Source organism: Acipenser ruthenus, chromosome 22 (assembly GCF_902713425.1).
Source record: "Acipenser ruthenus chromosome 22, fAciRut3.2 maternal haplotype, whole genome shotgun sequence".
Lineage (NCBI taxonomy): Eukaryota > Metazoa > Chordata > Actinopteri > Acipenseriformes > Acipenseridae > Acipenser > Acipenser ruthenus.
Window position 1 is genome coordinate 30,756,079 of NC_081210.1, and position 24,884 is coordinate 30,780,962.

General features: G+C 47.4%; 1 protein-coding gene and 2 non-coding genes across 6 annotated transcripts; all 3 read right to left on the reverse strand.

Moving 5' to 3' along the window:
- Positions 1-354: 354 nt before the first annotated feature.
- Positions 355-24,798, reverse strand: LOC117431070 (fibroblast growth factor receptor-like 1). Of its 4 annotated transcripts, none has more exons than XM_058996532.1 (11): positions 24,675-24,798; positions 23,459-23,622; positions 22,682-22,746; positions 20,402-22,268; positions 18,490-19,003; positions 17,673-17,768; positions 8,427-8,699; positions 3,387-3,476; positions 2,888-3,166; positions 2,135-2,488; positions 355-1,808 (listed from the first exon to the last, which is right to left on the reverse strand). In XM_058996532.1, exons 6-11 carry the CDS (start codon positions 17,734-17,736, stop codon positions 1,453-1,455), a joined length of 1,416 nt encoding a protein of 471 aa, XP_058852515.1. In that variant the 5' UTR covers positions 17,737-17,768; positions 18,490-19,003; positions 20,402-22,268; positions 22,682-22,746; positions 23,459-23,622; positions 24,675-24,798; the 3' UTR covers positions 355-1,452. The 4 variants fall into 4 exon arrangements, 3 of the variants coding, with proteins under 3 accessions (XP_058852515.1, XP_058852513.1, XP_058852514.1); XM_058996530.1 differs by having other exon boundaries at positions 23,454-23,622; XM_058996531.1 differs by lacking the exon at positions 24,675-24,798 and adding an exon at positions 24,482-24,668 and having other exon boundaries at positions 23,454-23,622.
- Positions 23,040-23,244, reverse strand: LOC117431839 (small nucleolar RNA SNORA74). The gene has a single exon (XR_004664127.2). It is a non-coding gene; the product is annotated as a small nucleolar RNA SNORA74 (small nucleolar RNA).
- Positions 24,019-24,222, reverse strand: LOC117431851 (small nucleolar RNA SNORA74). The gene has a single exon (XR_004664130.2). It is a non-coding gene; the product is annotated as a small nucleolar RNA SNORA74 (small nucleolar RNA).
- Positions 24,799-24,884: the final 86 nt, after the last annotated feature.

Sequence of the window (24,884 nt, forward strand, 5' to 3'; positions counted from 1 at the left end):
ATCTGCAGTGTATTGCCACAGACTCCATGGAGCCAGCATGACCGAATGGCTGTAATTAATACATTTCAATTCAATCAAAGTTTTCAGTGAACTGAACCATGGCCAGCATGTGGACTGGGGGCTTGTTCAAGGAGATACAAACACAGTGAACTGAATCATGGGCCAGCATGTGGACTGGGGGCTTGTTCCGGGAGATACAAACACAGTGAACTGAACCATGGGCCAGCATGTGGACTGTGGGCTTGTTCCAGGAGATACAAACACAGTGAACAGTTAACCCCTAATGTACTGAGGACATTGTTAACACACACACACACACACACACACACACACACACACACACAAGATAAAACATTTGAGATGTATTTTTTATTTTTTTCTAAACGTACCTCCTGAATTCTAAGCATTGCATGCAGCAATTCTTCAATGGGATTGTTCTGTACATTATACAGAGGAAATGAATCACTATTAAAACAGACTCCAGTGCTGATCTGTTTGTTCCCAGCAGTATTAAATCATCAGCAAACAGGTACAAAACAATGCGTATAAAAATACAATATGGCTTTCTTTAATATTTTAAATAACATATATATCTAATCAGGGACACCAAGATATTTAGAGAGCAAGCAGTCTGAGTGAAGTTATCTGCCAGCAAACTCCCCGTCCCCAGTTCTACTGCTTTCCTAGAACGAGGAGACCATTTCGGGGGAACGTTCTACTTGTGAGATGTCTTGCTCATCAGATATTCACATATTTTTAAAAAGGAGATGATTATCTGTTCAGAGATACCGGGGTATTTAGTTAGTAACAAACTTATGGCTTTTGTCCCATTTTCACAGGTCTGATCGAGATCCATATAGGGTCAGTCCATTTCCTTGAATTTCAAATCCCTTAGCTTATCAACAGAACAGGGAGTATATGCAGAGCACAGACAAGCGCCTCTCTCCCTGAACCCTGTGAAGCTCATTCCCATCATGAAGACAAACTGCACCAGACACAGCACTGCGGTGTCACTGAGGGGAAAGGAACGCTGGGTTAAAAACAGGCTGTCTTCGGCTCACTCATCACCGTTTCATTTCCAGGTTTAAACAGGAGCTGATATACCTATATATATGGGTTTCTTATATTAATTTATTAATTAACAGTTTAAAAAAAAAAAAGATGTCATAATTTTAAAAATATTGACAGGCTTCTAAACAAAATAAACGCCTATCTGTCTGTCTGTCTGTCTGTCTGTCTGTCTTGGTTTGTTTATTTTTCGATTCAAGGTAAACCCGCTCCAGTCTTGAATCAACCTGATGCTTTTTTAGTCTTTAGAGTTCTTCTCACACCAGTAGAAATGAACAACAAATGTGACCCTGAGCTCTGCGGAGATCCCAGACACAGTCCCCTGACTCTGAAGCCGTGGAGCTGCCCTGGGGAGCGGGGAGGGTCTGTGCGGAGCAGCCCAGGTTAACACTGGTAGTGGAAATGCTGGTGCTGGTGCACCTTCCCGTCCGCGTGGCAGTGCGTGTGAGTGTGCACGTCCGTGTAAACCTTGGAGTAGGTCTTGCTCGGGAGTCCCGGGGCGGTGCTGAGCAGTCTCTGGGTGGGGTAGTCGGGCGTGGCGGCCGGGCTGTCCGTGGCTGCGGGGGGGTCCCGGTGGGGCCGGGGGGGCAGAGCGCTGTGCCGGCGGCGGGCGTGGCACAGCCACAGGACGATGGTGCCCACAATGAGGAGCGCTGTGGCTGGGACCCCGATGATGACGGGCCAGGGCAGGCCGGGGCTCAGGTGGGGGGGCGTCACCGGCTTCTCCACCCGACGGGGGTCTGCGGGGAACACAATGGGGTGCTGGGTTAGTGAGTGATCTCCCATTACTGTAAAACACAGGCAGAAAGGTACTACTGCAGAAAGCACAGCGTCCAGCACACACACACACACACACACACACACACACACACACGCTTTATGTTTCATGATTGTGGGTTTTCTTGTACTCCTCTTTTATTGTGTTTCATTGTGTTTGCTGTGGCAGTGTGAGCCTCTGGCCAGGTCATCACTGTAAATAAGAACACATCTGGATAAACTGTTAACCAACCCTGCCCCTGCCCCTGCCCCCACCCCTGCCCCTGCGAGGGCTCCTTGTCTCTCCCACCTGGCAGCACTGTGAGGTAGGCGCTCCTGAAGCTGTAGCCCATGGTGTTGGCTCCCAGGCAGATGTACATGCCGGCGTCCTCCTCCTTGGCCCGGACGATCATCAGCTTGTTGAGGTAGGAGCCATCGGGGCGGGACCACACGTCCCCCGTGGGCAGCACCACGAAGCGCTGGCCCCCCACCTCCAGCGTGGAGTTGTAGCGCCCCTCGGCCCCCGGGTCCACGCGCTTCAGCCACTGGATCACAGGCTTGACGTCGCTGTGCACCTTGCACTGGAACGAGGTGGTGCCGCCAAATTCTACCGTGGTGTTGACCGGGTGAGTGCCAGTCAGGATCGGCTTGGACTTGGTCTGCTCTGTAGAGGGTCAGGGAGGAGGAGAGAGGGAGAGGGAGGAGAGAGGGAGAGGGGGGAGAGGAGAGAGGGAGAGGGGAGAGGGAGAGAGGAGAGAGGGAGAGGGAGGAGAGAGGGGGAGAGAGGGAGAGGGAGGAGAGAGGGAGGAGAGAGGGAGAGGAAGGAGGGAGGGGGAGAGAGGGAATTTACAATTGCATTTTGTTACCCAGTTTTTCAGTAAAAATCGGAATAATCTATTTGAAAAGGCATGCTTTTATGGCATTACAATCTCTTTAGTATACCTCTCGTTGCTTTTACGATGCTTGCCTGTGCTTTAGAACACTGTGCTAAGCTTTTCCCATTGTGTGGTGACTGTTTCCCCACACGCCCCCCGTTATAAAGCTGTGTGGCGGCTGCTCTTACCCACGACGTCCACTTTGTACGTGGCGTTGATCTGGCCGGCGCGGTTGGACACGTGGCAGGTGTAGCGGCCGCTGTCCTCTGGCCTCAGGTTCTTGAGGGTCAGTGTCCACTGCGGCCGCTGGTTGTCCCGCGGGGGGGGGAGGAGCCGCTCGTCCTTGACCCAGGCGATGTCGGGCCGCGGGCTGCCGCTGGCCAGGCACTTGAGTCGCACCGAGCTGCCCAGCGGCCGCGCCAGGACCCGCTGCCTCATCTTGGTGGGCTGAGTGAACCGCGGCTTCACTGAGGAGAGGAGAGGGGTACTAGATTTCTAAATGGATCATATCTGACAGTCCAATAAATAACATTATTTCATCAGAATCTTAAATTTCATCTTTGCTTTTAAGAAAACCAAATGGGCCTTAATTACCAAACCCTGAGCTGCTGTAAAAGCCTGTTGTGATAAATGAAAGACACTGTGTGTGTGTGTGTGTGTGTGTGTGTGTGGGACCCTGGTACTCACCGAAGGGCATGCCGGTGGGGTCCTCGCTGGCCGGCTCAGGGTGCGGGTCCTCAGGGACTGGTTCACTGCTGCTCCCTGCTGCAGAGTCGTCTGGAGAGGAGCACAAACACAACTGTTACACCCGGAGCTCAGCCATTCATGTGCGAGACTATTACAGACTGTCCACTGGCTTCATACTGCAGGACAAACAAACTAGCACGAACACAAACTAGCACTAGATTAAGGCAGACACCGGTCATGTCCTTTAAGATAAACAGATCTTTTAAAAGTAATAGGAAGTGCAATATGTGATCACCAGGTGGCGCTCGCGAGCAGCTAACTCTCGTGCTATTGTAACTCAGGGCTGCACAGACAGGGCTTGTATTGCAGGGGCTCGCATAGTGCCTCACTGTGTAAAATAAAACAGCGTGCTGACTTAACCCTGAGCAGGAAACCAATCCACTGTCTTTCAGCTGAACGGCGCACTCAGGGCTGTGAGCTCTGTTGTATTTGGGTAGGCTCAGGGCTGTGAGCTCTGTTGTATTTGGGTAGGCTCAGGGCTGTGAGCTCACGTGTTAGGTAGGCTGTTCTTTCTTTCTTTCTTTCTTTCTTTCTTTCTTTCTTTTTTGCTAGTTTCGTCTCCTAGCACACATTAACTAAGAGTGGTTTCTCGCACATTCTACTGAAGTGTTAGGACTAGCAGGGTATGGCTTTGTAAAAGCATTGTGCAGATTTACTGCTGGATATGCAGACACTTAAACACATTCCCATTTGATCCTATTTGGATATTTTTTTTCGTGCTGCAGGCTGGCAGCGAGCAGCAATGTGCTATGAATAGAGTGGAGCGTGTTTTGTAATTGCGCTTGAACTCTGAGTACAAGCCCAAAGATAACATTACTGCTGTGATGATGAATGTTGAAACACACAGAGTCTCTGTTCTAGGACTCCATGCAGCCGCACAGACACATTTACTGAAGCTGTTCCCCTCGCTAGTGCTAATACTGTGCACTGCTGTGAGCCCCACGTTTCAGTGAACACACAGACCACATGCTATTGGTGCTTGCTTGTTGGTGTCTGAACCCACATTCACACACGAAGCACACAGACATGATCCATGAGTGTGGTTCTGAAGTGGCTTCTCACATTCACTTCTATGTGACCACTAGGGGGCGTATTCCTCTACAGTATGTCTGCTGTTTCAATAGAAGAGCATCCCACCAGAGAACCGAGAGTGCTCTAGAGGTGAACCCCTCTACCGAGCCTGCCTGTAACATGCACATTATTTAACAATCTGTAAACAGGATGAAAAGGCTGTGAATTTTCTCCAAACTCTGTGTAATCACTGGCCTGCCACACCCACAGCCCCAAACAAAGGAGGTGAGGGTGGGGGGTGGGGGGGTGGGACGGGACACAGAGGGATTGGCAGAGATTGCAATCACGATTTTTCTATTGTTAGTTTTGGGCTCTTTAGTCTTTTTGGAGTAAGTCAGCACTGCTGGTTCAAATGGGCTTCCTTGATCCTGGCTAGCGGGGGCTATTGAGACCCGCTGAGGTGGAATTGAAGACAAATCCTCTGTCCTAAGTGGTGTTAGCAGGGTCTCATTCCCAGAGCAGGTGCAGGGCTGGAATCCTGGAAGATTCCCTTTGCAGAGCCTGGGTCCCGTAAGCAGCCTGACTCCACACACCTCTCCGTGCTGCACCTGACCTCTCTCCAGCACGCACACAAAGGAATCTCAAACAGATGCTTTCAACTGCAACCGTTTCCACGTCCTCTCAGCTGGGCGGGTCTCGAGTTTCAGATGATCAGAGCTAGGTGGACGTGTTCAGTGCTGCTGATAGAAAGAGCTCGCAGTGCCAGACAACCAGTCCCCCAGAGTGGAGAGAGATTCCTGGGGTTCCCATCCACATTGTAAGGGTTCTGAAAGGAAACTCTATGGAGTGAGCCACAGGGACAGAGGGCTAACCCTCAGTTCTCAGGTTACACAGCTCTCTGTGTCACGACGAGCCCAGACGCTGCTTACCAGCCAAGGCAGATCATTTGTGTCCTACTGGGACATCATTAAAGGGTTTTCTCAAAAGCTTCATTCTGCATTCATTCACAAGTATTAATATACAAAGATCTTTATCCCATCGTCAGGAGGGCTTGAATATATACATCCTCGTGCAATCTGGAGATCTGCTTTTACCAAAGCACAGCCTAAACTTTCCACTTGACATGTTCTTCACACAGAGCCTTGCACACCACTGCATCCCAGTCGATGAAACGGAACTACAGCAAGCAGCGTCAAGAAGTAGAGAACATGACAAAATAACAGTTAATAATATATCAATACTTAATAAAACGAGGAATCGAATACTCTACCGGATATAAGCGCTACGTTATAAGATTTCATATTTCATATATAGATATATTTTTGAATGCATCATTCTATTTACTCTGTGTGGTCCTTTAGGGTTAATAGCTCAATGTACAGGAAAAGGAAATCAGTCTATTTGGGGGAACGTGCGCTGCACTGGGTATTGCTGAATTGTAGCCCCAGCACTGGAAATGAAAGAGCTTTGACAGAAGTGCAGTTTCAGAGAAGGCGGGGTGAAGCGCACAGCTGTAATTACTAGTTTAGCAGCTCTTTTATTACCTCATAAGTGGCTCCGAGCAGCAGACGAGCGGAGGAGTTTTTTTTTAAAGGATAAACAAAAATGGCAAAAAATGAAGAAAACGAGAAAAGTTTTGAATTAAAAACAAAAGAAAAAGCCACTGTGAAAGGCAGTGCGGAGAGCATGTGGGTTAAACTGTAATTGAAGGGATCTGTAATGTGGGGAGAGAGTGAAGGTGGATGATTAGCATCCTCTGAGTTTAATTAAAACCATGGTGTCTGAACCACATACAGCACGCTGCCTCTCTCCTCCAACCACCCTGGAGATGAAACGTGCTGCGTGTGTGTGTGTGTGTGTGAGAGTGTGTGAGATTGTGTGTGTGAGAGAGAGTGTGTGTGTGTGTGAGAGTGTGTATGCGTGTGTGTGTGCGTGCGTGAGTGTGTGCGTGTGCATGTGTGCCCTCCCTGATTACAGAAAGGACAGTGGGAGTCAAAGTGAAGAAGGGAGACTACACTGTGGGGGTCACACCATCTAGGAGCCCCTGTTCCTCACTGCTATCTGGCCTCTCGCTGTGATCTGGGTACAGTGATGTCAGTAGAGACTCTCCTCTCCTCAGATCCCTGTATCTTCAGAGCCCCCCTGTTCCTCACTGCTATCTGGCCTCTCGCACTCATTTCAAGGTAAGACAGAGGTCACACGGGGGAGTCATTGGTACAAGAGCCTAATCTTTGCAATGATCATGGCACACTAATGTTTTGCTTGTCTTTTAATTGGGGCCAAGTTAAAAAACAGAGAGAAACAGTTTGAAATTTTGGAACAAACCCACCCTTTCATCTTTCACTTGTATTAATGAACCCTGTTCTTCCCTCACGCTGAGGCATGGATTCATTTACGTCCATATGTGTGTGTGCTTTGAACTTCCCCTTTAAATGAAAGGCCCTTGTTTTTGACAGCGTGCTTTGCACAGCGTTTCCGAGCTCTTCAGAATGGCGTTTCAAAACAAGCTGCCTCTCTGGCAACAGGAGGCTGAGACACACATGGGCTGAGCTGCAGCTCCTCCAAGTCCTTTTGGATGTGATTTTCTACCTTTTCCAGTAAGCGCTCCAGCACTGAGCCTCTCACACCCTCTAACCACGCAGTTAACCTCCCCGTGTCATTGATCACTCCCTGCTACCTCGAAGGCACGCTGCCATGTGTTCCTCAAATCAAAGGGCTTGTAGAATTGGTGCGCTCTCACTCTGAGAACGTCTCTCCTCATCTCGTCCCTGACATTAGTCTGGGATTCCCTCTCCCTTCACTCTAAGGCACCGCTCTCAGATACAGGGTTGCTTCCGCACCCCACCCTCCTTCCAGGGCTCTTTGCTCTGACACAGCCTCCGATGGGAACAGACAGAGGAGCACACAGGAACAGTGGAGCACTCAGGAACAGTGGAGCACTCAGGAACAGACAGCGGAGCACTCAGGAACAGTGGAGCACTCAGGAACAGACAGCGGAGCACTCAGGAACAGTGGAGCACTCCACTGTGGACGACTCTGAGAGCCGTCCCTTCGCCTTCGCTCCCCCCCATTGGCATTAAACTGTACTGCACAGATATAAATGCTATGTCACTACGGGACTCAAGAGACACACACGCGCACACACACACACACACACACACACAGATCTCAGACTCATCTTGCTCCACTCCTAGTCAAACTGAACGGCAAGCCCGTGCCACACTCCTGCAGGCTCATCTGACACACTTGGAGAATGTGTGTTCTTTTGGCATGTTGTGTTTTCTATTAAAAGAAGGACTCGGAAGCTGAGGTTTGATGTGTAGCCCGGGTGCTAGTCTAGACGCCTCTGAAACTGCTCTGCTCAGCCCTCTGATCCCAGCCTCCAGAGCACAAGGGAAGGAAGCTCAGGATTCCTGGAGAAATCCTGCACACCCTGGTGCTTTATAACCAGGTGGGACTGAACGTTTTCCTATGAAATTGATCTCCCTAGTGAATTAGCTACTGGGTGTACTGTCTCTACCCTGTAATACTGCAAGAACCAAAGCAGAGCACAGTCCTGTGTGCTTGTATGTGTGTGTGTGTGTGTGTGTGTGCTCGTGTGTGTGCGTGTGTGCGTGTGCTTGTGTGTGCATGCTCGTGTGTGCGTGCGTGCGGTACTCACAGATGACGGTCAGGGTGTAGTTGAGTGTGTGTGTGTGTGTGTGTGCGTGCGTGCATGCGTGCGTGCGTGGTACTCACAGATGACGGTCAGGGTGTAGTTGAGTGTGTGTGTGTGTGTGTGTGTGTGTGTGTGTGTGTGTGCGTGCGGTACTCACAGATGACGGTCAGGGTGTAGTTGAGTGTGTGTGTGTGTGTGTGTGTGTGTGTGTGTGTGTGCGTGCGGTACTCACAGATGACGGTCAGGGTGTAGTTGAGTGTGTGTGTGTGTGTGTGTGTGTGTGTGTGTGTGTGTGTGCGTGCGGTACTCACAGATGACGGTCAGGGTGTAGTTGAGTGTGATGCTGCCGAAGCCGTTGGTAGCTCTGCACACGTAGACCCCAGCGTCGCCCGTCTCCGCCTCCTTGATCTTGAGTCCCTGCTGCAGGACGCGGTGGCGGCTCCAGCCGCTGTGCACCGTACGGCCGTCCTTCACCCACATGGTCAGGGGAGGGGGGTCTCCCTCCACCGGGCAGGACAGCCGGATCGTCCTGCCCAGCCTGACCGCCTGCCTCTCCTCCACCCGGCGAGTCACCTGTGGGGGTCCTGGAACAAGGGAGCCGGCATTAGCATTGAAACATCAGGAGACACAATATACAACAGGAGAGCAGGCATTAGCATTGAAACATCAGGAGACACAATATACAACAGGAGAGCTGGCATTACAGGCTCACCCGTATTCTGTCCAGAGAGGATGAACATTAGCCCAGGCCAATTCTCACTTAGTCAAAAGCAGTCTTCTGGGATCGTGGTATGCTTACAAAGATAATAAATAGACGTGCTCTTAAGGGCTCCCAAGTGGCGCATCCAGTAAAAGGCGCTCCATGTGGAGTGCAGGATGCGCCCTGTAGCCTGGACGTCCAGGCTATAGGTCCAGGTTATTCCATTGCAGACCGAGGACGGGAGTTCCCAGGGGGCGGTGCACAATTTGACGAGCACTACCCAGAGGGAGGGAGGGTTAGGTCGGCCAGGGTGTCCTCGGCTCACCGCGCACCAGCGACCCCTGTAGTCTGGCCGGGCGCCTGCGGGCTTGCCTGTAAGCTGCCCAGAGCTGCGTTGTCCTCCGACGCTGTAGCTCTGGGTGGCTGCACGGTGAGTCTGCAGAGTGTAAAGAAGCGGGGGGCTGACGGCACACACTTCGGAGGACAAGGTGTGTTCGTCTTCGCCCCTCCCGAGTCAGCGCAGGGGTGGTAGCGGTGAGCTGAGCCGAAAAATAATTGGCCATTCCAAATTGGGGAGAAAATAATAAAAATAATTGGGGACTACTAAATTTAAAAAAATAAATTAATTAAAAAATAAAAAAAATAAAAAAATAAATAGACACGCTCTCTTCTGTAGCATTGGAGAAAGAAACTCCACATTTTTATACTGGAACTTGCGCTCCTTGAACTTGAGGACTACTTATGCCTACAGAGATGAAACTGACCTTTCTGAGCACGAAGGCAGTATTCCAATGCAAGTTGAGAAGCCTCGAGAAAGGCAAAGATCTCAAAAAGCTTTCACAGACCTGGGGGTGAGGATTGACCTGACAGGGTGAAGATCAGCCGAGGCTATTTCTCACTCAGACCTGAGGATGGGGATTATCCTGTAACACCAGCATCAGCATTGAAACAAAAACACATAGAGTGAGTAAGACACGCAGCACAAGGGAGCTGCTAATGAGACTGGGAATCTCAGAGGAAGGTCTCTGTATGTTTGAACCCTCCCAGCAGAGGCGTGTCTGCGCTGCTCCAGTTCAAACAGCAGCAGCAGCTCATTCCTGCAGTGATTTAGTGCCGCTCTGAGTAAAGGGAGCTTTCCATCCTGGGGGGGTGGAAGGAAAACCTTGTTTACGCTGGCGGGGGGGGGGGGGAGGGGGGGGGGTAGCATTTACAGGACCCCAAGCCGGGGCAGCTAGAGAATTTGTCAAAGAACTAAAGATGCAAACTAGGCTTTATTCATTTTTTTGGAAGTTTATTTTTTCCACAGCCTTCCTTGCGTGCACTCGGCTCTTTTTCCCTGACAGCCTTCCTGGAGAGCTCCTCTTTCCATTTACTTTGGCCGCTGCCCCCCTGCCACAGCGCTGGCTCAGTGTGTACATTGGAACCCTGCTTTAATTCATACTTGCTATTGTCACATCCTGTTACAGTATCAGCCAGTCAAATCGCAGCCAAGACTTTCAAAATAAAAACAGAACAAACCATTTGATTCTTCTCTGGCCCTCCTGTACAGAAAGTGTGGGTTCTGTCTCTAAGGGGGCTCAGCCGTACCGCTTCAGTCTGCTGCTCGCACGATACAGCTGCAGGGGGAGCTGGGGGAGGGGGCTCAGCCGTACCGCTTCAGTCTGCTGCTCGCCCGATACAGCTGCAGGGGGAGCTGGGGGAGGGGGCTCAGCCGTACCGCTTCAGTCTGCTGCTCGCTCGATACAGCTGCAGGGGGAGCTGGGGGAGGGGGCTCAGCCGTACCGCTTCAGTCTGCTGCTCGCTCGATACAGCTGCAGGGGGAGCTGGGGGAGGGGGCTCAGCCGTACCGCTTCAGTCTGCTGCTCGCTCGATACAGCTGCAGGGGGAGCTGGGGGAGGGGCTCACAAAGGGCAGCTTGTTCCTGTCTTGAGCTCGGCTTAGAGTGCAGCTTGTTTCAGTCTTGTGCTAAGTTTGGAAGCCACAATCCTCAAGCCTGGCTGCTAAAGGGGCTGGAAGCAGCAGCAGGGAGCTTTGAGAGCAAAGGGCAGCGTTAACAGTGACACTTCTGCCAGAGCAAGCACGGGTACAGCAACAAAACCATACTGAGATTGAGAGGGGTGAACAGCATATTTCACCCAAAAAAACACTTAAACTACTGTCTACACGAAGGGATTTAACTGTCATCCTCCAGAGGGTCCCATTTCACAATCAGCTGATAGACGACTCCAGCAGCTCATATAAATATGTCCCATAGTAAAAGCACAGCAAAGTCTAATAAAGCAAAGTGAAAGCATGGTACAGCATAGGGGGGGCATAGAAAAGAATAGCAGGGTATGACATAGTAATAAACATGGCAAGCCAGGGTAAACAATGGTAAATGCAGAGTTACAAATATAACTGCAGGGGCAAGTTGCCATAACACAGCCTCACCTCTAGGGGGGGTTTCAGGCTAGAAGACAGTTCTTTTTTTACTGTTTCCAGGACCCTCTTGTAAATGAGGCCTCGGTCTCAAGGAGCACATCTCCTGGTTAAGTAAATAAATCAATAAAAACTACATGACAGTAAGTACTGTAAGTAGTGCACTTTATTTTAAATATTATTCAGTATCCATGAGCTGGAGTGGCACTCGAGCACAGTCTCCACACACAGGCACGTCTCCCGTTATTAACCGAATCAGAACCCTCTAGTGACAGCATCATGGAGCACACGGCACAGCCGTCCCTAATGGACAGCCAGCGACTGGGAATCACTCACACGGCTTTCAAACAAAACTCCATTACCGCAGATACTATTACAAGCAATAAGGGCTGTTTCTGATGGTGTCGCCCAGCTGTCTCGTGAGTTTCTAATTGCTGGATTGGTGGGTGTGCTTGACAGTATTGGGAGCCTTGCCTCTTTACAAGCCAAAGCAAGGAGGTTAACTGGCCACACGCTATTGAAAACAAAACAAAGAGATTCATAGTTATGTATTGAATGGTTCAGTCTTTATTTTGCTATCTGACTTACACATAAAAAAAAATCTCATTAAAAAAAAAGCAAAAACCCAGTGAATTAGTAAAGGACCCTTCTACAGTAAAATATAACTTTTACAATTTTACTGTCAACACGGCCAAACAGATGGAGAGAGTGCAAACCCTAACCCTAACCCTAACCCTGACCCTAATCCTAACACATCTCCTTTCAAGAGAGTCCTAACCCTAACCCTAACCCTAACCCTGACCCTAATCCTAACACATCTCCTTTCAAGAGAGTCCTAACCCTAACCCTAACCCTGACCCTAATCCTAACACATCTCCTTTCAAGAGAGTCCTAACCCTAACCCTGACCCTAACCCTAACATATCTCCTTTCAAGAGAGTCCTAACCCTAACCCTGACCCTAATCCTAACACATCTCCTTTCAAGAGAGTCCTAACCCTAACCCTGACCCTAATCCTAACACATCTCCTTTCAAGAGAGTCCTAACCCTAACCCTGACCCTAACCCTAACACATCTCCTTTCAAGAGAGTCCTGATTGGAAATGGGATTGTTTCAACGCTGGTCTGGAACGTGGCGGAGCCTCCCAATGAAAACACACAGAACTCTGGAATTCAGAGGAGTGGGGGAGTTTCAGGACCAATCGGACGGCTGGGAGATGTTTGCACAAGGCACTTTATCATGAGTGCTGAAGGCCCTGGCCTGTGAAGCTCTTTCCCCTGGTTAATGAGAAAGAGGCAGCTGCTGTTCTTGCTAATGGGGGCTGTGTGATCCCTGTTCGGGGTCAGTAATCCCTCGTTACTGAGAGACAAAGAGCTGCCGTGGATTGAGACTCCCTGAGTGAAAGTAAACGGCCCGCGCATACAGGTTAAATCTCCCGTGTCCTCTGCCTGTGCATCAGGGAGGGGTCCTGCCTCTCCGCTGTGTCTACAGAGGATAGAGAACAATGCAGCCTCCCAGCTACCTGACCCCCCCACCCGGAGCCTCAGCCCAGCTGTGCAAACAGTACGAGGGAAGCGAGACTGATGGCATTCTGATGGCACCCATCGGAGGGGTTCTCAATTCCGTGAACAAGCTGCTCTTGTTATTTCTTGTTCTTTTGCACGCTCCGATTGATTCTATCCGCTCCTCCTCCTGGGCCCCAGCCAGCGCTGTGCTGTCCTGTACAGGTGGAAGGAAGTAAAGAACCACACAGCTACAGAACACCCAGCCCAGACACAACAGCCCCTCCCTCCGATGAAAGGACCTGTGCCTGATAAGAGTCTCTGAGATCAGGCTGAGAACGGAAACCCTGCTTCCAGGCAGGTCTGCATTTGATGGCAAATAAACTAACAACGTGTTCAAATCAGCTCACTCTCATTGTAGCGTAAAGTTTACTCAACAGGAAATGTTTTTTTTTTTATTGTGTTTCATGCTTCAAAGCTCTGGATGGTAACTCCATTTGGGCAGGTAGAATAAGGCATGTGTTCTTGTGGAAGGCTGCTCCATGCACACAGTACACAGCGATCCTGCCTCTTTACTGGGGCTGGCACTCGGAGGAGGCATGCTGAGTATGTCACCGTCACTCTGGCACACAACAAAGGCTGCTGATTGCGTGCTTCAATACAATCAAAACAGGCAAAACAAAACTGCAGCTGAAAATAATCTCCAGGGTGTTTCAGACCAGAGAGACTTCCAAGGAGCAGCCTTCATCACATGCATGACAGTACTGAATCCAGCATTGCACAATACTAGCACACACAACCAGGCATGTGGACTGCACATTTACACACAGGCAGACACACTAGCCTCCGACAAGGACTGTGACACCCTACGCTATCCTAGAAACTTACAAAGCAAAACCAATACCAACACTCACAAATGTCATTCAAGGGCTTGTAGGGTTGGTGTTACTCAACACACTCGCATCCTTACTATTACTAGGGAGGTCTCTTTAGGAACTGTGATAACACCCAAACCCACTGCCTTCCACACTGCAGCCCAGCACTCTAACCACTGAGCTCCTCAAACCCACTGCCTTCCACACTGCAGCCCAGCACTCTAACCACTGAGCTCCTCAAACCCACTGCCTTCCACACTGCAGCCCAGCACTCTAACCACTGAGCTCCTCAAACCCATGAAGTATTACACCTTCTTAAGCAAGAACGATGGCACGAATGAACAGATCTCATGTCGGACTCCCTAAAGCTTGCAATGAATCCTATTTTTTGTTCTCACTGTTTGAGTTCTTGTAATCTTGCCTTGGAATCTGTCATGCTTGATAAGCACAGGCGTGAAGCTTGCCCATTACCAGGGTAATGAAGTGGAGAGGCCAGTACCTGCAGCTAACCAAACTTGTACTTTTGATTAAGTGCAACCGGAGTAAACAAGGGGGTGATCAGCGTTTCACAGTGACGCGGAGAGGGGGGGAGGGGGTCTGGACAGGCAATGGCTTGTGTGGCAGGCAGGGGAGGGTGGTCTCCAGCCTTGACCCCTCCGTGGCAGTGAGAATGTGAACAGAGACATCCAGGTGATTGTGATACACACTGGAGACACTGCACTGAGTGCCTCCCCTGACAACAGAGAAAACAGACCCTCCCGGCCTGGTTATATGTACAGCTCAGTGCCTGTCTCTGTCTCTGTCTAATATATAGAGATGTGTGGGCAAAATGGGGGGTGCACTCCGACCCTGAACCCTGGACAAAAGTGAGTGCTCTCGGTATTTCTGCATTTTTATCATGCCTGTCCTATGGTTTTACATGCATATTTTGTAATACACTTTCCTATACCTCTCTGTGCTTTAAATGCTTGCCTATGCTTTCCCATACCTCTCTGTGTTTTACAATACTTCCCTATGCTTTCCCATACCTCTCTGTGTTTTACAATGCTTCCCCATGTTTTCACTGTGCTCTATTACACTTTGCTGTGCTTTTGCTGTGGGACACTTTTAGAAGAGGCATGTGAAACACGCTGGGAATGTCAGAAGGTCTCTTGCGCTGCTGTGGCCAGCAGGCAGGTCCTCATAATAAAAGTCCCAGTGCTTCCAGCTATCCGGTAAGAGCAGTCTGGGGTCAGAAGAACGAGACCCGCAGTGACCTCTCCATTCCTCCTGCAGCCTGCTCTATCAATAGGCACGTTCCTGCTATAACGGGCTGTGTGACGCGTTCCACACAGGGGCTCCTTCACAAATAACAAGCCAGGGGACACAGAAACATGACATCAAGAACTGGAGTACTGGAGCTCCAAAGTATTTACAATAGAGGCAATCCAAACACAATAAAGAGTGTGTGTGTGTGTGTGTGTGTGTGTGTGTGTGTGTGTGTGTGTGTGTGTGTGTGTGTGTGTGTGTGTGTCAGTGTGTGTGTTCGACTCACAAATGCAGAGCCACTATCCCAGAGAGTGCAAACACTGTCAGTGCTTCAGTAAATAGAGGATACAATACAGGCTGCGAGGTCATGAAGACAAAGGCAAGGTCCCTGGAATGAAGTGTGTGATTTCTACAGTGCTAATGAAGTCTGCTGGAACCCCAACAGGAGCGCTAGCCCTTAACATTGCACACACACGCACAATAAGATGCATGGCAAGCTGTGAATCTCTCCCGAGGAGAGACTCCTTGCGAAACATCTTGTGAGGTTGCTGGCTTTACTGAGTGTCCGTTTTTAAAGCTCCTTTTCCACTGCAGGGGTGGAATAAGACTCCCATTGCACAGCAGTCTGATCCATTCCTGGTGTCACTATGAGTTTAATCAGACACACCTGAGCTTGTTACCTCTACACTGGGGCTAATCAACCTCCTAGTAAAACCTGGAAAGGGTGACACTGCTATGCAATAGGAGTCTTATTTCCATCCCAGCTGGTCATCGTCATACAGGCATGAAGGTTTTGGTCTGGGTGGTTTCCTGATGTGTGTACAATTCAGAATCCACACACATATTCAGCTAATAATACAACTCTTAAACTAGGAAACTGAGGGCTGAAAATCCACTGCCAGCATATTCTCAAGAAACGCCTTCAAATAAATGCAAGCGAAGATGAACTGTAAGGTAGAGCGCTGGAGGGAGCGCCTGGGATAACAGTACAGCTCCCTTCGGTCAATAGCAACACCAGAACAAGATCACATGAAGCCAGGAGATGAGGAGTGTGAGGAGCCCGTTTGAAAGAGCAGAGTGCCTCATCTCATTTACACAGCCCAACCCTTGCTCTTATTGTATTACTTGTATTGTAACACTTGAAATGTATTTGCTTACGATTGTAAGTCGCCCTGGATAAGGGCGTCTGCTAATAAATAAATAAATAAATAATAATAACCCAGGAGCCCTGGAGTGCTCTGTGACTTGTTCTTTACTGTAATGTCGCCATTATTTTGCAAGTCGGTGAATTTGAGGGATTTCCGTCCAAAGCTTCATTTCACTGTGTTTGTTTATTCGTGTTTTTTAAAAGGTCCTGACTTTCATGAAGTTGGATTTGTATATTTTGATAGTAAACACGGCGGCCTTTTAAAGAACAGGGAGTGTTCGACAAGCGAACTTTTCATCAGTATCCGAAGAGACATTTCTCTCATCCTATCAGAACCACATCTTGCATGAATCATATGCAAAAACACCCACAGCGATTAAACCCCGCGCTGCTGCGTTTAGAAACACCGGCAAAAGAAGCGCAAGCAATTCAATGGCAAAGATTTCGACTAGCAGTCCTGTTCAGAGTCGCCAGTGTCTGCGTAAAAACAACATATACCGGTAAACTAACTTCAAGAACGCAACTAAATCAAATAAACTCCTCAACTGAAAAAAAACGAGAGAAATCATCCAGAAATCCACTAAATGTGACAGAAATAAACTGCTGTCCACGCAGAAACGCAGATGATAAGACAGAAGGTACTGACGATGAGGAGCACACAGCTCATAAAGGCGTTTGATTATTTCCTGCTCATGTATTCACATCAGTAAAACAAATGAGACACAAGGACCGACAGTGTAATTAAAAAAACAGACTCGAAAGAGCTGCAATCACGTTTGTGGATTCCGCGAATACGCATTGACATGAAATAGCATAATCTAATCAATTCGCAATGTTCACCTCCTGTATTGAAACACGGAAACACACTAACCTGCCACTTACAGTGTGGAGTATTTCACTCACACGTATTCTCACTAATTGCCCATTTAACAATGTAGGCTGAGAATGCTACAATTTCTCCACTGATGAAAAACCAGGACTCAATACCAAAGATGAAGAGTATAGTTTTTATTTCTATTTTAAATTATTGTAATGTTTAAATGAACCACACACCCGAATCTATGTATGTATGTATGTATGTATGTATGCATGTATGTATGTATGTATGTATGCATGTATGCATGTATGCTTGTATGTATGTATGTATGTATGTATGTATGATTATCATTATTATTATTATTAAGCTGCTTTTTCATTTGTATTCCGGTGAGCGGATGAAAAGCACATTATATTTATATTATTGAATGAACTCGATAAAGGACGCATTGTATAAACGCATACAGATGTGTCCATTCAAGGAACCGCTCCTGTTACTCGATGCAATCAAAACCCGTGCTTTATTTTTACAACCTCCCAACATATATAACGTCCTAACCGCAGCACTGAGGTGAAACATAAGGGCCATTGTTAAAGCCGTGAGCCTGCAGATCCAACACCACGCACAGTTCAGACACCTATTCTTGATCTGCCAGTACCGCTGTTTCTTATTACAGCGCCTATACAGCGGCCGCTTGTTCAGCACCGAGCTTTAAAAGCATAGATTATCACAGAGCGGGCCGCTAGAAACACGGGCTGCGTGTCATCGTGTTATGAAAATACAAACTCGTTTAGTTGGATGTGTTTTCTTAACTCTGTTAAAGCACTCGGAACACGTTGCAATGCACTTACCCCTGGCCTCGCTCGTCAGCAGAAGAATGGACGCAGTCACACAGACGTGCACGATGATCTCCATGTTAAAATAATTCACAAACCCGAATTCTTAAACTGCAAAGAAAGGAAATCTCTTATTAGAGTCATGCCCTTTTCATGTGCATATAGAGTGCAGACGCGGCTGAATCTCTCGCCACACGAAGCTGTGTTTGGCTGTTGTGTAGGTCGGGGCTTTTGAAAAGTAAAACGTTTTTTTTTTTGTTTTTTTTTTAAAGTGTGTTTTTAAGCCAGATAAATATATAAATGTACAGAACTGTCCTGAAGTGTCTAAATGTGATGAAATACTTGGTTCATCCTCATAAATACATTAATTAATACAGGGCAGCAGTGTGGAGTAGTGGTTAGGGCTCTGGACTCTTGACCGGAGGGTTGTGGGTTCAATCCCCAGTGGGGGACACTGCTGTTGTACCCTTGAGCAAGGTACTTTACCTAGATTGCTCCAGTAAAAACCCAACTGTATAAATGGCTAATTGTATTTAAGATAATGTGATATCTGTATAATGTGAAATAATGTATAATGTGATATCTTGTAACAATTGTAAGTCGCCCTGGATAAGGGCGTCTGCTAAGAAATAAATAATAATAATAATAATAATTAATATTGCGGACAAGCTCTGAACTCAGCAGTCCTTTACTATAATAAACCTTACACACGCACTAAACATATAACTAACAGAAAATGTGAAGCCGGTCGATATTCTATTAATATATATATACTGAGTCCAGTAATATCAAGCAGCAGTCCATAACCACAGCTCCAAACATCCAAACTCACCTGTTTATTCCGCACCCGCTGTTCACAACATCCACAGCCACAACGCGCCGCCTTTATTCTGAATCAAAGTATTCCTAAGCAATCAAACAGCCCTTCATAATATACTGATATTGTATAGAGAGTTTAACACACGTGTGCTGTCTGCTATACCTAAGCAGATTTTCTGTTTAGCGGTTTCAGAAAGCGCTGCTCAAGTTAAAATAAGGTCCACGCGTCTGTTCGGCTCCTGTGGCAGGGTGCGTGTCAGTGGGCTCTCGGTCTGTTGTCCACAGGGTAGGTAGTCGACCTGGTCAGCTTTGCAAGCCCATTGTTGATTGGGTTAATGATGATGATTGCGAACCGGTCCCTCGCGATTCTCCTCTGACCTCACAATACACACTCGCATCCTTTACAAGCTGAAAACTTTGCCTCAAAGTTTTGCAGCTGTAGACAGCTTCCAGCCAATCACAGCCCGGCTAGAGGAACGGTCTTCAAGCCGATTGGCCTCCGCAGTGCCATGCAGCGTGAGCGCCCCCTGCGGGCGGATAGGTTGCGTAAAAAAGAAGTTTGGATTGAGCTGCATAATGTGGTTTGGAAACGAGCACACATTAACAATCTCGCCTTTCAACAGCCGCGAAGAACAGGATGTGCATTGACATTCCTTAAATACACTGAACAGCCCGTATGGAACTTAGAGTCATGGCAAATATAGAACAGAACCTTTCTGTATAGCACTACAGTACTTCAAATGCGGGGGATGAACACGCAACTGTAAAGTTATAAGAAATACTGCAGGTTGAGCCAATACGTGTTACTATTATTATTATTATTATTATTATTATTATTATTATTATTATTATTATTATTTGCATATTTGCATTATTTTTATTAGTGGTATATGTAGTATAATTGTCGTATTTTTATAAAACCCCAAACACTTCTGTAATGTTACACTTTTTACAGTAGAAATATTGCTCACATGTGTCCGTTTCTTTTATCGTGGCTTCTAGCAATCATCTCGATATCGCTCCGTGCTTTGATTGTTTCCACACTGTTAAGTAGTGTCGATTTGAATTGATATAACCATCAATACACAATGATCAAGACACAGGCTGTACTCCCCCCCCCCCCCCCCCCCCCCCCCCTCTCCTCACCTTTAAAGCGGTACCCCCCCCTCCCTCAACACGCAGAGAAGAATGAATCACTCTGAAGAACGCCGCACTAATTTGGTATTTTAGGAGACTTCAAACACGCCACTGCGCTTTTATCGTTCGCATTGAAATGTAAATGTGGCTCACGTCCAAACGAGTTGCTTTGAACTGGTGACTGAATAAAGCAAGTCAGCGAGACACAGCGTGCGCTGCTGCTTCAGACTGCACTATGCTTTCATCGCAGGGTTTTAAACATGCGACCTACACATTCACGTGTAGGACACTCATCTTCTTAAGACAAGTTCATATGTGAAGGCTGGCGAGTTTACTGAATTATTAAACGGATCCCTATGCAGGGCCTACCTATGAAAAGAATGCGCAGATTACATCATCGAAATCTTATTTCACATATTTTGATTTCATATATCAACATTATTTCTCATTTCTCTTTATTATACCCGTATAATTATTTATTAATCTCACACGTTGCATAAAATAACACAAATAGTTTAAGCTGAGGCACAACGCGCGTCTGAAGTGTATTCTCAAAAAACTAAAACCACCCGCAAGACGCGATTCAAATCTGGTATAAGGTTTCATTATATTTTCATATTCACGATTCATGAACAGCATTGGATTTCACTTCTTTCCATTCCGAGTTGAAATAAGAAAAAACAACAACATTCAACTCCTCCGGCAGTAATTACTTTGGCTGAGATGTTAATTCTTTCCAAAAAACAACCCCAGACTTTTCCAAACATACTTGAAGAGTGTAAAAATACCTCATTCAAAAACAAAACTGAAGCACATCCCTTTCGCTCAATCCCAGCCGCTTGTTCTTCCATCCTCGTTCCATGGCGAGCTGTGTTATTGAAGACCTTCATTATAGACGCAGAGAACAGCAGACGCTGCAGGCTGGGTGCGTGCATGCTTCTCTGTGCTCACCCTCAACTCACAAGCGTGTGGTACAAGCAAATACAGCACGACACGATGCACTTAACCTCAATAAGGTCTCTTCATAAACGCCTGCCTAAGACTTGTGAACAGTCAAGCAGACCAGACTGGAAGGGCTATGTGAACCATGCTATTATGTGTTCCTGAGAAGTCAAATGTAGACGCATATCCACATATGGGAGGAGGTTAGGGTTAAGACTAATGAAACGGTTCTGCACCCAGATTCCCTATTGAAATAAATACTGTATGCAAGAAAGCGTCTCTTCCCGTGCTGGGTCCATTGCACGGGAGTCAGCAGTGCTCCCCACTCATTAGAGTTGTTTTGTGAATTGAAGTTTTGTTTAATTGATCAAGTGGCAGATTTCAAAGCAACACAAACTGGGGTCAATGTAACACACTGAGCAATGGATGAAATGCATGGACAAGGAGGTGACTGCAGAAACCTTTCAGATCAAATCACACCACCACATCACAAAGTACACTGTTTATATTGAGGCTAGACACAGCAGCAAACAGCATGCCTGCTCAGGGACCACAGATCCAATGCTGACAATCATATTACTAATACATTACAAACAAGGACACCATTATCATTCAAGACAGGACTCTCAATACTGTAACCTGCAACTTTAATGTTTAAAACATTCATATCAGTTTGTTTTGCTCTTGGATCCTGCACCACAGCACTGTACATGGCATGGTTTCATATTGGATCCTGCACCACAGCACTGTACATGGCATGGTTTCATAATGGATCATGCACCACAGCACTGTACATGGCATGGTTTCATATTGGATCATGCATCACAGCACTGTACATGGCATGGTTTCATATTGGATCATGCATCACAGCACTGTACATGGCATGGTTTCATATTGGATCCTGCATCACAGCACTGTACATGGCATGGTTTCATATTGGATCCTGCACCACAGCACTGTACATGGCATGGTTTCATATTGGATTCTGCACCACAGCACTGTACATGGCATGGTTTCATATTGGATTATGCACCACAGCACTGTACATGGCATGGTTTCATATTGGATCATGCACCACAGCACTGTACATGGCATGGTTTCATATTGGATCATGCATCACAGCACTGTACATGGCATGGTTTCATATTGGATTCTGCACCACAGCACTGTACATGGCATGGTTTCATATTGGATTCTGCACCACAGCACTGTACATGGCATGGTTTCATATTGGATTCTGCACCACAGCACTGTACATGGCATGGTTTCATATTGGATTATGCATCACAGCACTGTACATGGCATGGTTTCATATTGGATTATGCACCACAGCACTGTACATGGCATGGTTTCATATTGGATTATGCACCACAGCACTGTACATGGCATGGTTTCATATTGGATTCTGCACCACAGCACTGTACATGGCATGGTTTCATATTGGATTATGCATCACAGCACTGTACATGGCATGGTTTCATATTGGATTATGCACCACAGCACTGTACATGGCATGGTTTCATATTGGATTATGCACCACAGCACTGTACATGGCATGGTTTCATATTGGATTATGCACCACAGCACTGTACATGGCATGGTTTCATATTGGATTCTGCACCACAGTCCAACACTACACATGGAATGGTTTCACAGCAGCAGCTACACATGTAGAGAGGGGTGCTCTTCAGCCTCCGTGTCTCTTGATCAACTCTGCAGACGAGACAAACAGCAGATCGGTTAGGGTTATATTATAAATAGCATTCTCTTAACCTGACACTCAAATTATTTTAAAATGAACACAAACCCCTCCAACCCTGGCTGCCCCAACATTAAGCAAGTCACATTAACTCTTATTCTGCAGAGCTGGTTCCATGCAATAATTTCACAATTTGTCTGCAAAAAAAACAGTTGAAATGCCTCCAGTAGCAACCGTGTCCCAGGTCTTCTAGTCAGGTCAGCGCGGAAAGGAGCCGGGTAAACCTGTGCCAAAGTCCTGCCGATTAATATCCCAAGATTAAAGCATCACAGTGAGGAAGTGCCCTCTGCCATGATCGTACAGACTTGGTTTAGCGATGAAGCTTCAATCATACAGAGCTGCCCTTGGAGCTCTGACAATACTATACCTGGGCATTCAGCTGTGAGGAGGCTGCCGTCTCATGATTCAGAGATCCACCAACAGAATCCATGCCTGATGAATACATGAAAGCAAACTATGAAACACGGATTCAATCTTTTTCTGCATTATGTCCAATGCATGCAACATGCAGTTAAGCTTTTAAAAGACATTTCATATTTTTTTGTATCACTCAATCCCTTATATCAGAGTTTGATGTTATGAAGGGGGAGAGTTCCCTTGCAAACTCAATGAGGTTTTCCTGGAGTTTATAAATATAAAGAACTAAGCACGCAGGTAAGGCACCACTCTATTTCTGCCCTCTAGTTGCAGAAAAAGGCAACCAGTCCTGAAAATCTTTGTGTGTATCTGTGTGCACCCATGACTAGGGCTGCTCCAGGGGAGCTGGTTCAGTCCACTCTCAGAGGGTGCAGAGCGCGGCCACAGCCCGGCTTCAGCAGCCACTAAAACAGTGTCTCGCACAGCCAGGCTACCGGGCCGTGCCTTCCTCTCCCAGCAGTGTAACACCGGCACAGGCACGGGGAGACGCCTGGACAGCTGACTACCGCTGGGTGCAACGACCCTGTGCAGATCGATGAATGAGATGCTTTCTGTACATTATCACACTCAAGGTATGCATCGGAATACAACAGAGCTCACTGTAGTTCACCAAATGGTTCTTCTGGTAAGAGTGCTTTCTAGCTGTGAATACATACCCTCCCCTATCTCTGTGTGTTTAACAAAACCATCCATCTTTAAATGATAATTCAATCTTACTATACCTCACACAAGCAGTGAATGTGGACCATGACAGCCGTGGTGCTGTAGATCCTATGGGGTCCTGCATCCCGTTACACCCCCACTGCTGGAGAACGGAAGGGATTACCAGGGGACATCACTGTCAGCATGGCCAGGGACCAGGTCACGCAGGGCAGCTTCACATTCATCAGTCTGTGTGGAGAGAAGAGACCTCAGCAATTAAACTAGCTTCAGAAACTGTTTGCAAGAGCATGCAGCAACACGCCATGGTTACCCACAGACTCGAAAGACTAGGCAAGTGGTATTGTCCAGGTACAGACTTACACAACGTGTTCAGTACATAGATGGCATGGATATAACTGAGCACAAGCCAACTAATGCAAACATCCATCCTGTAAATGTGATTATACTTAACTAAACAGAAACCGACGCCAATGGGATACAGCAGGATAACGTGAAATTGTACATTTAACAATTTCTATCAATTAAATTGGTGCACACCGATAATCTATTCCAGAGCTAGGAGTATTCACTGCCGTATGGTTGCTACTGCATGCAATCCTTCAAACCTGTATTCATCAGCGTGGATCTGTGTGCACCCAGACTAGGGCTGCTCCAGGGGAGCTGGTTCAGTCCACTCTCAGAGGGTGCACAGCGCGGCCACAGCCCGGCTTCAGCAGCCACTAAAACAGTGTCTCCCACAGCCAGGCTACCGGGCCGCGCCTTCCTCTCCCAGCAGTGTAACACCGGCACAGGCACGGGGAGACGCCTGGACAGCCGACTACCGCTGGGGCGACAACACGATTCGAGAGATGGGTTCAAATCGCTGTGGGAAACATTATAACGGGTTTGGGGTCATAACTAGACTAACCATCCCTAGCCCACCACAACACTGCTCTCCATTGTCGCGGGTATAACTTTCGACAGCTTCCCTAAACCAAATTTCAAACTAAAAGTAACTCATGTTCATTGCGTTTCTTAAACCAGATAAGTAAAACGGCATTGCCCAAGAGAAAAACATCTAGAATATTCTTAACACGGGAACACGCACCAGGGATCTTCCTCATAGTAATCGACGTGCCTCCTAAACAATACGGCAAAACATTCCCAAACTCGCATCGGGTAAGCTGCAGCCTCGCAGAGGATGCAAGCTCTCCTTGTATCTCAGAGACAGGCGCTAAACAATATGCATTTAAAACAAGGATTACAAAGATCGAAGCGGATTGACTTTCAAAAATACTAACCTCCTACCAACCTTCATCCGCCGGTATCAGCAAGACCGAGCATGCGCTGCGGAAGCCTGTTTTATAGTTCAAGCTTGCACCATCGAGTTCTCCCTGTGGATGTGCACAGCGATGATGCATTGTGGGACACCGGAGGTTTGTTGGAACGCAATAATCTGCCCATGTGAAAACTCGAGCGGTGCGGTTGTGTTGTGTTGTTCAGTGCAGTGC